General features: G+C 36.8%; 1 protein-coding gene across 3 annotated transcripts in view; it reads right to left on the bottom strand.

Annotated features, from left to right (window-relative positions):
• LUZP2 (leucine zipper protein 2) overlaps positions 1–13,698 on the bottom strand; it is a 517,912-nt gene that overhangs the window by 47,521 nt on the left and 456,693 nt on the right. For all 3 annotated transcript variants that reach the window (XM_027532163.1, XM_027532165.1, XM_027532164.1), the window contains exon 8: positions 12,162–12,236. In XM_027532163.1, coding sequence (XP_027387964.1) covers positions 12,162–12,236 — 75 coding nt within the window. The remainder of the gene's footprint in view (positions 1–12,161; positions 12,237–13,698) is intronic.

Here is a 13,698-nt window from a genome sequence, read left to right as displayed (position 1 = left end):
TACAAATCACTCCTCTTGTGATGTAGGCTTTTTCTGTGTTTCTCAAATCAGCCTGTATCTTCACTCAATTAATGCTAAAACTCTTATTTCCATGGGTCCTGTTAAGTAGTAGGAGTTATTCAGATGTGATTGTAAGTGCTAATCAAACATCTGTGAAACTGGCATTATTATTTCTGTTTTACTATGAATGTAACAAAATTCCAGGTTCTAGACTGTTTTCTTCTTTTTAAATTTTTATTTTATATTAGAATATATTTTGGTTTACAATGTTGTGTTACCTTTAGGTGTACAACAAAGTGATTCAGTTATACATATACCCTTTCATTTTCAAATTATTTTCCCATATAGGTTATTACAGTATATTGAGTAGAATTCTCAGTGCTATATAGTAGGGTCTTATTAGTTATCTCATTCATATAACAGCAGTGTGTATATGCTCATTTCAAAGTCCTAATTTACTCCACCTTTCCCCTTAGGTTAGGTAATCATAATTTTCTAAGCCTGTGAGGTCTATTTCTATCTATAAAATAAGTTGATTTGTATCATTTTTATATTTCACAAGTTGTATCGTATGATATTTGTATTCCTCTGTCTGATTTCCTTCACTTCGCATGATAATCTCGAGGTCCATCCATGTTACTGAAAATGGCATTATTTCACTGTTTTTATGGCTTAGTAGTATTTTGCTGTATATATGTACCACATCTTCTTGATCCATTCCTTTATTGATGGACATTTAGGATGCTTCCATGTCTTGGCTATTGTTAAGCAGTGCTGCAATGAACACTAGGGTGCATGCATCTTTTTGAATTATGGTTTTCTTAGGATATATGCCTAGGAGTGGGATTGCTGGATCATATGATAGTTCTAGGTTTAGTTTTTAAGGAAACTCCATACTGTTCTCCATAGTGTTTGTACCAATTTACATTCCCACTAACAGTGTAGGAGGCTTCCTTTCTCTCCACACCCTTTCCAGCATTTATTGCAGAACTACTTTTTCTTTAGGTTTACATTCCAAGGTAGAGTGAACTATATAGAGACAACCATCTCCAACTGCCATCCAACCTCCAGATCCCACTGCTAAAAATATTTTAAATTGCTTATAAGGTTTTATTTATTTATTTTTACTTAATAACAGTCATGTATTTTGGGAGGTAAAAACTACAGTCTTTTATCACTTTATGAAGTAAAATTTTTCACATTTTAGATCTACACATGACATCTTAAAATAACTGTTAGCTACATGGCAGAGGCATCAAAATTTTAATTCCTGGTGGTGTGACCAGACACTTCATTTTTCAAGAATTCAGTCATGAAGCATTTAAGAACAAATTGGATAACAAAAAGAAGTCCAGCTTATATCTGAAAAACTTTCCATTGGACATTTTTGGGGAAAATAAAACATTCAAAATTTGCAGAATTTGCCTTAGAGGCTTTGAAGAATATTCTTTAGACTCATCCTCCAGGGAACTATAATGACTATCTGCTTGTGGGTATGTAGCATTTGATATGCACTTAGCATAGATTAAAATATGATGTAAGCAAAAAAATATTCACCAAATCTAAAAAATTAGTATGTCAGTTTAGTTCAGTCGTTCAGTTTTGTCCAACTCTTCACGACTTCATGGACTGCAGCACGCCAGGCTTCCCTGTCCATCACCAACTCCCAGAGCTTGCTTCAACTCATGTCCATCGAGATGGTAATGCCATCCAACTGTCTCATCCTCTGTTGTCCCCTTTTCCTCCTTCCTTAAATCTTTCCTAGCATCAAGGTTTTTTCCAGTGAGTCAGTTCTTCCCATCAGGTCGCCAAAGTATTGGAGCTTCATCTTCAGTATCAGTACTTCATTATGCTTATAAGGTTTTAAAACGATGTAAAGTTGAGTCCCAATGACAAAGACATCCCCAGGTACCAAAATAAAGAGAGAGAAACAACCTTGAGGAAATCTCATGGTAACACAGGGGTAACTGGGGGCAAGCATATAGACCCTAGTAAGACAATAACATATGAATATCCACTTCAAGATATGAAATGTGGCCTCTGGGGCAAGAGAGAAGGAGAAAAGAGAATAGTTGCTGGAGTCTTATCCCTGGACAAACTGGCACAATTGGCGTTTACCCTTTTCGTGTACTTCCATGTTTGGATCACTGGATCCAATGGATCAATGAAGCAGAAAAGTCTGTTGTCTTCTCCTGTCACAGTAGTATACTCCCAACAAAACTACTGCCTTTTGTATCTGATGTCAGGAACATATCTACAGATAGCATCCCCTCCTACTTACTGTCTCCTATACAGCCCCTGGGGTCAATTTCTTGAGAGTGACTATGGCTTTGATTTTTCCCAATGTTCTCTGTTTCCTACTAATATGTGGTATAAGATTTATCTTTAAGATGAGAGTGTATGTTGCTACAATAGCAATTTAAGAAATCTTTCTTTTTGGTCATATCACGAGATTTTAAAAAAAGGCAACAGTAAGAACAGCAACTGGAAATATGTAAGAAACAGGACATACATGTATTTCCCTCACATTAACCTTGCCCTGTCGCATTTCATAAACTTCTGATAAGAGGAAAATAAAAGTCTGATAAGAAACAGGATGGAGGGGCTTTGTTAACTGGATGGGGGAGTAAAGTTGAATAATAAACTTATATTCAAAATGGTCCCTTTTATTTGCTGAGTAGCTAGATGCCCGCTATGGCTGATTATGTTTGTTTTCTTTATATATTTTATCACTAATTTTAATTTGTTTATATATATGCATAACTTGTCTGTTTTGTTCAGAACTGTATAGCTAACACCTAACACAATCCCTGACACAGGAGAAAGGACACACAAAATTTTTTTAAAAATAAATACCTAGTTGAAAATGTAATTTCTCTTTTGTCAGGGAAAGAAGCTATCTCAATAAAAGAAATGAAGTAATGATTCAGATTACCCTTCCTATTGAGTCTTTGTTATAATCTTGGATGGCCCTAACCTTCTATTACTGCAGAATAAGTGTGGATGCTGTTCTCTGGAGTGAGATGTTCCAGGTTCCACTGAACAATTTGAGTATGTTTTCTGTTTCTCATAATATAGTTAGATAAGGGAAATAGAACTAATGTGACGACGTCAGGCAGGTCTTGGCCAGGACTCAAAGTTAACATAGCTTTCAAATGTAGATTTTTCAATGTTCAGATAATGCAGGAAGTTATTTGATAGTTATTTGATTCACTGCATTCATATCATGGCTCCTCTCAACACAGTATATATATATAAAAGTTAGATCTACGACAGGCACAAAATATATATGTATATGTTGACATAATAGACAAATTCCTGAGCAACAGGTAAACTCAGATGCCAAAAGTAAACAATGAATGGCATCAAGCTAATACTTCATTTTAAGTAAACATTCTTTAGGCAAGACAAAATTCCCAGTGGAGCAATCGATACATTTGAATGTGGGTGAAATCATCTCATCTGCTCATCCAGGCCTCCTGACATTTTCAGGGTCACCTCGGAGAGCAGAATCAACAATACACAGATGTAACCTCCAGCTCACCTTTCATAGCCATTGTAGTAAGCTATCTTTCCTCTTATGTTTCAACCTATTCTTAATCTCATAGTTTTTTACTTCCTCTCTTTTTTGGATCACAAGCTTGTGAATTGGCCTCCTATATTAGATTCTGGATTCACTCCTTCATTACACTGTAGATTTTTCCTGCCAGAGACCACAGATTTCTGTGAACAATGCTTCCCTAATTTGTTCATCTTTCTATCAAAAAAAAAAAAAAAAAAAGCTCACATCTTTCCAGTTAGTCCCTCTAACTAAATAAAGCCTGTAATTGACACTACTCAGGTTTGGCTTGGCCCATCCATGAGCAAGGCCAAGACGATGATTTTACACCACAGTGTCATTACATTTTCATTTATACTGCTAGCTTTAGTCTGTTTTAAAATTGCAGGTAAGGCCACTGTTCACTTTGAAGTTCACTGGAACAGGATGTCACCTAATGAAATATGATGTGACTTATACAAAGTATACTTTGCCCTAGATCTTACAGCATATCCCCTCTGAGATTCAGCCTTATTTTTGTCCTTGATCTTCTTCCCACACCAAACCACATTTCCCGTTTCCTCTGCCACCTGATAATAAAATGCAAAGTCTTTAAGGATATCCTGCTTGTCACAATGTCCTTTGTTTATAGTCCATCAAACGTTTCAAGTTCATTCTCATCTAGGAACCTTTATACTTGCTGTTTTCTTTGCCTGAAGAACTCTCTTTCCAAATAGCTACATAGGAAACTTCTACTTAAAATGTATGCTTCAGCTCACATATTATCTTCTATGAAACATAATCACTGATTACTCTGTCAAAGCACACTTCTATCTCAAAGTCTTTATCACATAGGTTCTTAAATTACGTCTTTTGCAGTCCTTGTCATCAGTGCAAATTATGTTATTGTTAATATGTTTATTGTTTTATCTATTTCTATTTCAGTGTTGGGAAAAGGTGTTTGCTATGACCAGTGTGTTCTCTTGACAGAACTGTTAGTCTTAGCCTTGCTTGATTTTGTACCCCAAGGCCAAACTTAGCCTGTTACTCCAGGTATCTCTTGACTTCCTACATTTGCATTCCAATCCCCTATGATGAAAAGGACATTTTTTGGGGGAGTTAGCTCTAGAAGGTCTCATAGGTTTTCACAGAACTGGTAACTTCAGCTTCTTCATTATCAGTGGTTGGGGTTTAGACTTGGATTACTGTGGTGTTGAATGGTTTACCTTGGAGATGAACTGATTTGGTCGTTTTTGAGATTGCACCCACGTACTGCATTTCAGACTCTTCTGTTTACTATGAAGGCTACTCCACTTTTTCTACGGAACTCTTTCCCACAGTAGTAGACAAAATGGTCATCTGAATTAAATTCACTCATTCCCATCCATTTTAGTTCACTGATTCCTAAAATGTCAATGTTCAATCTTGCCATTTCCTGCTTTATCTCATGCAATTTATCTTGATTCATGGACCTAACATTCCATGTTCCTATGCAATATTGTTCTTTACAGCATCAGACTTTACTTTCACCACCAGACACATCCACAACTGAACATTGTTTCTGCTTTGGCCCAGCCTCTTCATTCTTTCTAGAGCTATCAGTAATTGCCCTCTGTTTTTCCCCAATATGAAGAGTATAGCATGCAAAATGTTGGGCTAGATGACTCACAAGCTGGAATCAAGATTGTCAGGAGAAATATCAACAACCTCACTCTCATGGCAAAAAACAAAGAGGAACTAAAGAGCCTCTTGATGAGGGTGAATGAGGAGAGTGAAAAAGCTGGTTTAAAACTCAGCATTCAAAAATCTAAGATCATGGCATCCAGTCCTATCACTTCCTGGCAAACAGATTGGGAAAAAGTGGAAACAGTAACAGATTTTATTTTCTTGGGCTCAAAAATCACTGTGGATGGTAACTGCAGCTACAAAATTAAAAGATATTTGCTCCTTGGAAGAAAAGCTATGACCAAACTAGATAGCATATTACAAAGCAGAGATATCACTTTGCCAGCAAAGGTCCATATAGTCAAAACTATGGTTTTTCCAGTAATCATGTACAGATCTGAGAGTTAAGGCTGAGTGCAGAGGAATTGATTCTTTGGAACTGTGGTGCTGGAGAAGACTCTTGAGAGTCCCTTGGACAGCAAGGAAATCAAACCAGCCCATCATAAAGGAAATCAACCCTGAAAATTCATTGGAAGGGCTGATGCTGGAGCTGAACCTCCAATCCTTTGGCTACCAGATACAAGAGCTGACTCACTGGCCAAGACCCTGATGCTGGGAAAGATTGAGGGCAGAAGGAGAATGGGGCAACAGAGGATGAGATGGTTGGATGGCATCACTGACTGAGTGAGTGGACATGAGTTTGAGCAAACTCTGGAAGATGATGAAGGACAGGGAAGCCTGGCATGCTACAATTCACGGAGTTGCAAAGAGTTGGACTAGACTTTGAGACTGAACAACAACAACTTTCCCAGTAGCATATTGGACACCTTTGACCTGGGGGGCTCATCTTCCAGTATCATATCTTTTTGCCTTTTCATATTGTTCATGGAGGTCCATAACATTGTAAAGGAGGCTGTAATACAAGAAGGCAAAGTTGTTGTCTGAGGATGCTATACAAATAGCTGAGGAAAGAAGAAAAATGAAAGGCAAGGGAGAAAGGGAAAGATGTATTCAACTGACTGCAGAGTTCCAGAGAATAGCAAGGATAGATAAGAAGGACTTCTTAAGTGAACAATGCAAAAAAAAAAAAAAGAGGAAAACAATAGAATAGGAAAGACTAGAGGTCCCTTCAAGAAAACTGGATATATCAAGGGAACATTTCATGCAAGGATGGGCATGAAGAAGGACAGAAACAGCAAGGACCTAACAGAAGCAGAAGAGATTAAGAAGAGGTGGCAAGAATACAAAGAAGAACTAAACAAAAAAGGTATTCATGATCCAGGTACCCATGGTGGTGTGATCACTCACCTAGAGCCAGACATCCTAGAATGCAAAGTCAAGTGGACCTTAGGAAGCATTACTGCAAACAAAGTTAGTTGAGGTGATGGAATACCAGCTGAGCTATTTAAAAGCCTAAATGATGTTGCTGTAAAGTGCTGTACTCAATATATCAGCAAATTTGGAAAACTCCACAGTGACCATGGGAGTTTTCATTCTAATCCCAAAGAAGGGCAATGCCAAATATTGTTTAAAATACCATACAACTGCTCTCATTTCACATTCTAGCAAGGTAATGCTCAAAATCTGTCAAGCTAGGCTTCAGAAGTACGTGAACTAAAAATTTCCATATATACAAGCTGGGTTTCAAAGAGGCAGAGGAACCAGAGATCAAATTGCTAACACTGGTTGGATCATGGAGAAAGCAAGGGAATTCTACAAAAACATCTACTTCTGCTTCATTGATTACACTAAAGCCTTTGATTCTGTGGATCTCAGCAAACTGTGGAAAATTCTTAAAGAGATGGGAATACTAGACCATCTTACCTGCCTCCTGAGAAACCTGTATGCAGGTCAAGAAGCAACAGTTAGAACTGGACATGGAACAATGGACTGGTTCAAAACTGAGCCAGGAGTAGGACAAGACTGTATATTGTCACCCTCCTTATTTAACATATATGCAGAGTACATTATGCGAAATGCTGGGCTGGATGACTCATAATCTGGAATCAAGATTGCCGATAGAAATAGCAACATCTTCAGATATGCAGATAATACCCCTCTAATGGCAGAAAATGAAAAGGAACTAAAGAGCCTCTTGATGAGGGTGAAAGAGGAGAGTGAAAAAGCTGGCTTACAACTCAACATTCAAAAAACTAAGATCATGGCATCCCGGTCCCATCACTTCATGACAAATAGAAAGGGAAACAGTGGAAGCAATGACATTTTATTTTCTTGGGTTTAAAAATCACTGTGGATGGTGATAGCAGCTATGAAATTTCAAGACCCTTGCTCTTGGAAGGAAAGCTATGATAAACCTACAGATGATAGTAAAAAGCAGGGACATCACTTTGCTGACAAATGTCTGTATAGTCAAAGCTCTGGTTTTTCCAGTAGTCACATACAGATGAGAGAGTTAGACCATAAAGAAGGCTGAATGCTGAAGAACTGATGCTTTTGAACTGTGGTGCAGGGGAAGACTCTTGAGAGTCTCTTAGACTGCAAGGAAATCAAACCAGTCAATCCTAAAGGAAATCAACCTTGCATATTCATTGGAAGGACTGATGCTGAAGCTCCAATACTTTGGCCATCTGATTCGAAGGGCCAACTCATTGGAAGAGATGTGATGCTAGGAAAGATCAAAGTCCAAAGGAGAAGAGGGAGTCAGAGGATGAGATGGATAGACACCAACACTGACTCAATGAACATGAATTCAAGGAAACTACGGGAGATAGGGAAGGAAAGGGAAGCCTGGAGTGCTACAGTCTATGGGGTCGCAAAGAGTTGGACATGACTGAGTGACTGCACAACACTGCAATGTAATTTCTTTGAGGGCTGATATATTTTAATTTTTATTATATATTGGAGCATAGTTGATTAACAATGTTGTGTTAGTTTTGGGTGTACAGCAAAGTGATTCAGTTATACATATATATGTATCTATTATCAATTTTTTCCACTTATGTTATTACAGAATATTAATCAGTGTTCTTTGTGGTATACAGCTGGGCCAATATTTTTTTTTTTTTTTTTGCAGTATCACTGGTTTCTAAATAAAGAAATATTTGTTAAAATATAAATAAAGGAAATCTCCAGAGGATAAGTTTTATAGAGAAAATAACGAACTATTTTTCATTTCACCCTGTATATTATGTAATATAAATGTATTATTTTGGACATTAAAATACTAGTGCTTATGCTATAGCATATGTAAAACTTGTAAGAAATTATTATTTATATATATGTATGTAGGATGGTGGGAGATTTAGAAGCCATTTTTTTTCACATCTGTATATGAGTAGTTTTCTCAAGAAAAATGCATTTTTGTGGGGATGCCTAGATACATATGGCAAAGACAACAGCGTCCTCATTTCGTATCTCCTTTAAAAAATTCACAAGGTAATATTCATGTCTGTCTTCATTTATTTACATGATGTGAAATCCTCAGAGAGATCTTTGTGCACCAATGGCAGTTGTCTTTGGAAAAATCATGAAGGACTGGGAATGCAAAGGCTTTCCCCTTCCCCTACCTTTATTTCACCAAGAAATTATCTCTGAATCCTAAAAGGTTATTTGACAGTTTTATTTCTCTGTTCTATATACTTTGGCCCTTCTATGTAGGATGAATAGCATGTACGTTAATTTACGAAGTTAGATCTTCATCTACCTGTTTAATCAGTAACAATTTATTATGTTCTTGCCATGTGCCAGATACACTGTAGCAAGAAGAGTTCTTGTTCTTTTACTATTTTGTCCTGGGAGTCTGTGCAGATCACCTACCTGTGTCATCTATGATATAATAATGCATACTTTCCTGGGTCAAATTTTGTGAGGATCAGATGCAAAAGAAACTTCTAATATAAGAATTTGAGAGATAGATTTTTCACACCATAAAGATATTTTTACATTTCAGTAGCTGAGGCTAACTATCATTCATCGAATCAATGGGTCTCCTGCATTGCAGGTGAATTCTTTACATTCTGAGCCATTGGGGAAGTTCCATAACATATTGCCATAAAATAACTGATTGTTTAGAAAACAAAGATTGATTCTTGGATCTTAAGATTATTGTTGCTTTTATTGGGATAGTAATCTGACACTTCTTTCATGAGAAGTATGAAATGAGAAACAAGTTAGAGTGTGAAGATACTGTTTTCAAAATATTTATTAGGTATTTAAGGCTATTTGAGGCCCAGATATAATATTCTTTGGATCTAGACACATGAAGACAATTTTAAAAAGTCTTGTCTCATATAAAAATGATGGAGAGAGGTGAAGAGCAATTTCATTAAACTGTATTTTTGTATCCATTTTTGAAGTAAGCGAGCATTTCTACCTGTCTTTATGACTACAGTTTACGAGTCTCATATGTATCTTATATGAGATTTGTTGAAATCAACCTCTGGTAATACGCAGTGCTTTTATAGTTCACTGTAGCAAATGGGTGACAAGATACTGACGGCTAAAGAGAAAAATTATCACAAAGAAGCAGTCTCTCTAGGTTCTCATTCACTAATAATAGTAATTACTATGCTTACTGAGTATTTTTCATGTGCCAAGAATTCTCAGGACTTAACTTTTATGGATATATATAATTTTCCCATCATCATTATAAAGTGAATTTTATTATCATTCTATTTTATGGTGAAGTATAAAGAGTTTGAGGGATTTGAACACGATCATTTGGTGAAAGGGTTATGATCTGAACACAGACTGACTCTGGAGAACTTTATTAAATATTCCAGGATATAGTCTCTCATCCCAAATCTAGTCTGGCTTAGTGAGAGCTAAGCAAATAGTGGTGGTGGTAGAAATGGGGAGGAGGAAGACATAGAGTGGATAAGACAAAGGAGGGAAAATTATTTTATCTTCAAGTTCTGTGGCTCAGGACAAATTATCAACTGCGCATGTTATCATGTGACACCACTAGTTTTTATAACACATGTACTTAAAATATACGTACTCACTCTTCATGTTTCTCTGACTTTATGGCTCCACATATAATTATTTCATAATTTTTGGTGCCCAACAAAGTTGTGAGGGATGCAGTGTTTTCTGTTTCTCATAGCACCTGGTGCAGGGTGGTCACACTCACTGACTAAATGGGTGACTCACTGACTAAATGGGTTATTTGAAGTCACGTCATGGGAAAAGTTTAATGTTATGAAGAACATTCCAACAGTCACAGTTGTTAAATCTAAGAAGGGGGCCAGTCTGCCTCAGAGTCTTGGAAATCTAGTGTCTTTAGAATGTAAAACATACTGCAGAGATTTTGCCAGGGATATCAAAGAAAGGAAATATAAAAAGATGATCTAGTTGGACTTTCTGATTATATATATTGCTGATTTTCTGATTCTATCAATTCCATAAAGAATCAGTTCCCATTTTAAAAATAATATTATGCGGCATGAGTTGGATATGGTAAGAAATTAGCATAATTGGTATAAACTTCTTTCCTAAAGTAAAAAAAAAAACAAAAAACAATTCCTAAAGCTGGAATCTTGGTAAAGTGAATTATATTTGAACTAGTCTACAAAAATGTAGGCAGGCTTCCCTAAAATTATTAACTATTACATTAAGTACTTGGATACATATAAAATGAGACATGTCTCTTGTTTTCTTTATATTGATCTTTATATTGATCAGATTGATCAGATTTTCTTTATATTGATCAGATTGCATTCTCTCTTTATATGTCTAGAAATATTTTTATTGTGTATAAATGAACCAACAATTCGCCATATGATATAAAGAGAGGGTCTATTTTTCTACTGTTAGAATGATTGCTAACTCCAATCTAATCAAGAATAGATTTCAGGCAAAAGATGCGTTGAAAAGTTGTTTAAATGCAGATTATTCCAAAATTGGCCCTGTTGCCTCAGCATAGACTTTATATGCATCTGATTGAGAGCAATGTGGGTGTTTGTATTTCCAAGTCTGAAACACTATGATTTAATTTTCAGTCAGAGTTCCCTGTATTAATATTTGCTAGTTATATGTTCTAAAAATTAGATAAAACTACATTGGATGTTCAATAAATGGATGCTGAGTGAACAGAGAAATAATTTCAAAAATCATTTTACCCTTTTCTTCAAGTGAACTAAAGAAAAAAAGGAATATTTACTTCTTATAGTTTTATACAGCTAATTTAAAAATGAAAGGAAGCCTTAAGAAATTTTGCCAAATACCATAAAACCAACAGAACCATAATTCTAAATTTTATGACTAATTCCTCCCTCTATATTTTATTTCTCTTTCTATATACCCGTGCCCTATTCTCCATGTATGTCTCATATGAAGAGCATTGATAGGCAAAGGTAGGTATCAATTAGGAATTGTGGTTTCTTTCTGAGCATATATAATTGTAACACAATGATACATTGACAAAAGTAAAATGAAGTAGATGAAATAAGATAAAAGAAGGCAAAGAAAACCTTTTGGAATTAATGCTGATGAAAGTACAACTTTGTGAACTTTAAAAATGTGACCTTTATGGTATGTGAGTTTTATTTCAATAAAGCTGTTATAAAGACAGAATGCTAGCTACTCTTGCATTATTTTTGCATAAACAGAGGTGCTAAGAGAGCTACATTCTTTGATGTCTCTTCCTCCAGAAACTTAAAATTTCCAAAATAAAAACCATCAGTGACTACTTCCGTTTGCTTTACAACTCAGCCATGCAAATTTAAGACATGGCATCTTTGTTGATGCTTTAAAGTATGTCTATTCATTATGTTATGGAACAAGTGTACCAGTAAGGTGAAAAATAAAACCATGCAATCATCACAGAGCCTCCACCTTAAGTATATTTACTGGAGCATCAAAAATAAGAACCATCTATAACCATCTTGCAAGCACAGCATCTGGAACTGCACTGATGAAACAAGGGAAACAATGAGTACACCCTAGCTTCATCTGCTACAACCGAAGTCGTGATGGCTCATGGGTGTAATCAACTTACCCGGTCAAGAGCTGCTTTCTCCAGTTCATTTTTTGCTACAGCTAATTTTTGTTCCAGATCAGTAAGCTGTTGGGCCTGTAAAATGAGAGAGGTAAATATTTTTCAGTAAGTTCTATACTCTTCCCTCTCCACTTTAAATATCTGTCATTCACTGCCAAAGAATTTAAAAAAAAAAAAGAAAGAAAAACTATTGAAATTCATTTAGAATTCAAGTTAAATATATCCTATTATGTGGTCATTTGTTTAAGCTGCAGAAAATGTTATTCCAGATGAATATGCACTAAATGCTTCACTGGATCAAAACATATAGTTGCAAAGTTCCAGCTGAAGTCTTTGAAAATATTTGTGATACAAAACCATCAGTTGTGTTTCTAGTCGTTATGGACTAAATTTTGCCCATCCCTAAAACTCATGTTGAAGCTCTACATCCCTTCCCACACACCTTCTTAGTGTATTTGGGAATAAAGCCTTTAGGGAGGTAACTGAGGTTAAATGAGGTCATAAAGGTGAGGCCCTAATCCCATAGAATTGGTGTCCTTATATGAAGAGGAAGAGATACCAGAGATCTCTGTCCATCATCACAAAGAGGCAAGAATCAGTGGGAAGTCACCATCTGCAAGCCAAAAAGAGCTCTTACTAGAAACTGAATCTGCCAGCACCTTAACTGCAGAACCATGAGAAAACAGATTCTGTTACATCACCCATTCTGTGGTAGTTTGTTAAGGTGCCCTGAGAAGACTAATACAATAGTATTCACTTAATTTTTTTTCTTTTTTTTTTTTAGTATTGTTGCTAAGTCGCTTCAGTCGTGTTCGACTCTTCGCAACCCCATGGGCTGCAGCCCACCAGGCTCCTCCGTCCATGGGATTTTCCAGGCGAGAGTACTGGAGTGGGGTGCCATCGCTATTACACCAATACAATTCTATCCTACCATATATCTGTATCTTTGCAAATATCACACCTATATTGTTAAAAGAGACTCAGATTTGGAAGACCTGTTCTCAAGTCCTGCCTCCACCAACTGCTAATTACTGTATATACTAGTTACATACTGATGAGAAGATGCCCTGCAGGCTCACAAAGGGCCTGCTGCTGCTGCTAAGTCACTCAGTCATGTCCAACTCTGTGTGACCCCATAGATGGCAGCCCACCAAGCTCCCCCGTCCCTGGTATTCTCCAGGCAAGAACACTGGAATGGGTTGCCATTTCCTTCTCCAATGCATGAAAGTGAAAGTGAAATTTCTCAGTCGTGTCCAACTCTTAGCGACTGCATGGACCGCAGCCTACCAGGCTCCTCCATCCATGGGATTTTCCAGGCAAGAGTACTGGAGTGGGCTGTCATTGCCTTCTCCACAAAGGGCCTGCAGAAGGGCCCAAATCCCTCATCCTCAGAGCCTCTCTCTGCCTCTCACTTTTGCCCATCTCTTACATTTTAGCCAATGAAAATCCTTTAAAACTGGAAGGAGCAAGGCTTGCTCTGATGTTCTTGTGAGGCAAGGGGGTTGAGTTCACTTGGGAGAAATCAGAAGAGGGGGCT

The sequence above is a fragment of the Bos indicus x Bos taurus genome, chromosome 29, assembly GCF_003369695.1.
Source record: "Bos indicus x Bos taurus breed Angus x Brahman F1 hybrid chromosome 29, Bos_hybrid_MaternalHap_v2.0, whole genome shotgun sequence".
In the NCBI taxonomy this organism is placed as follows: Eukaryota; Metazoa; Chordata; class Mammalia; order Artiodactyla; family Bovidae; genus Bos; species Bos indicus x Bos taurus.
This window is presented reverse-complemented; position numbering and strand designations above follow the sequence as displayed.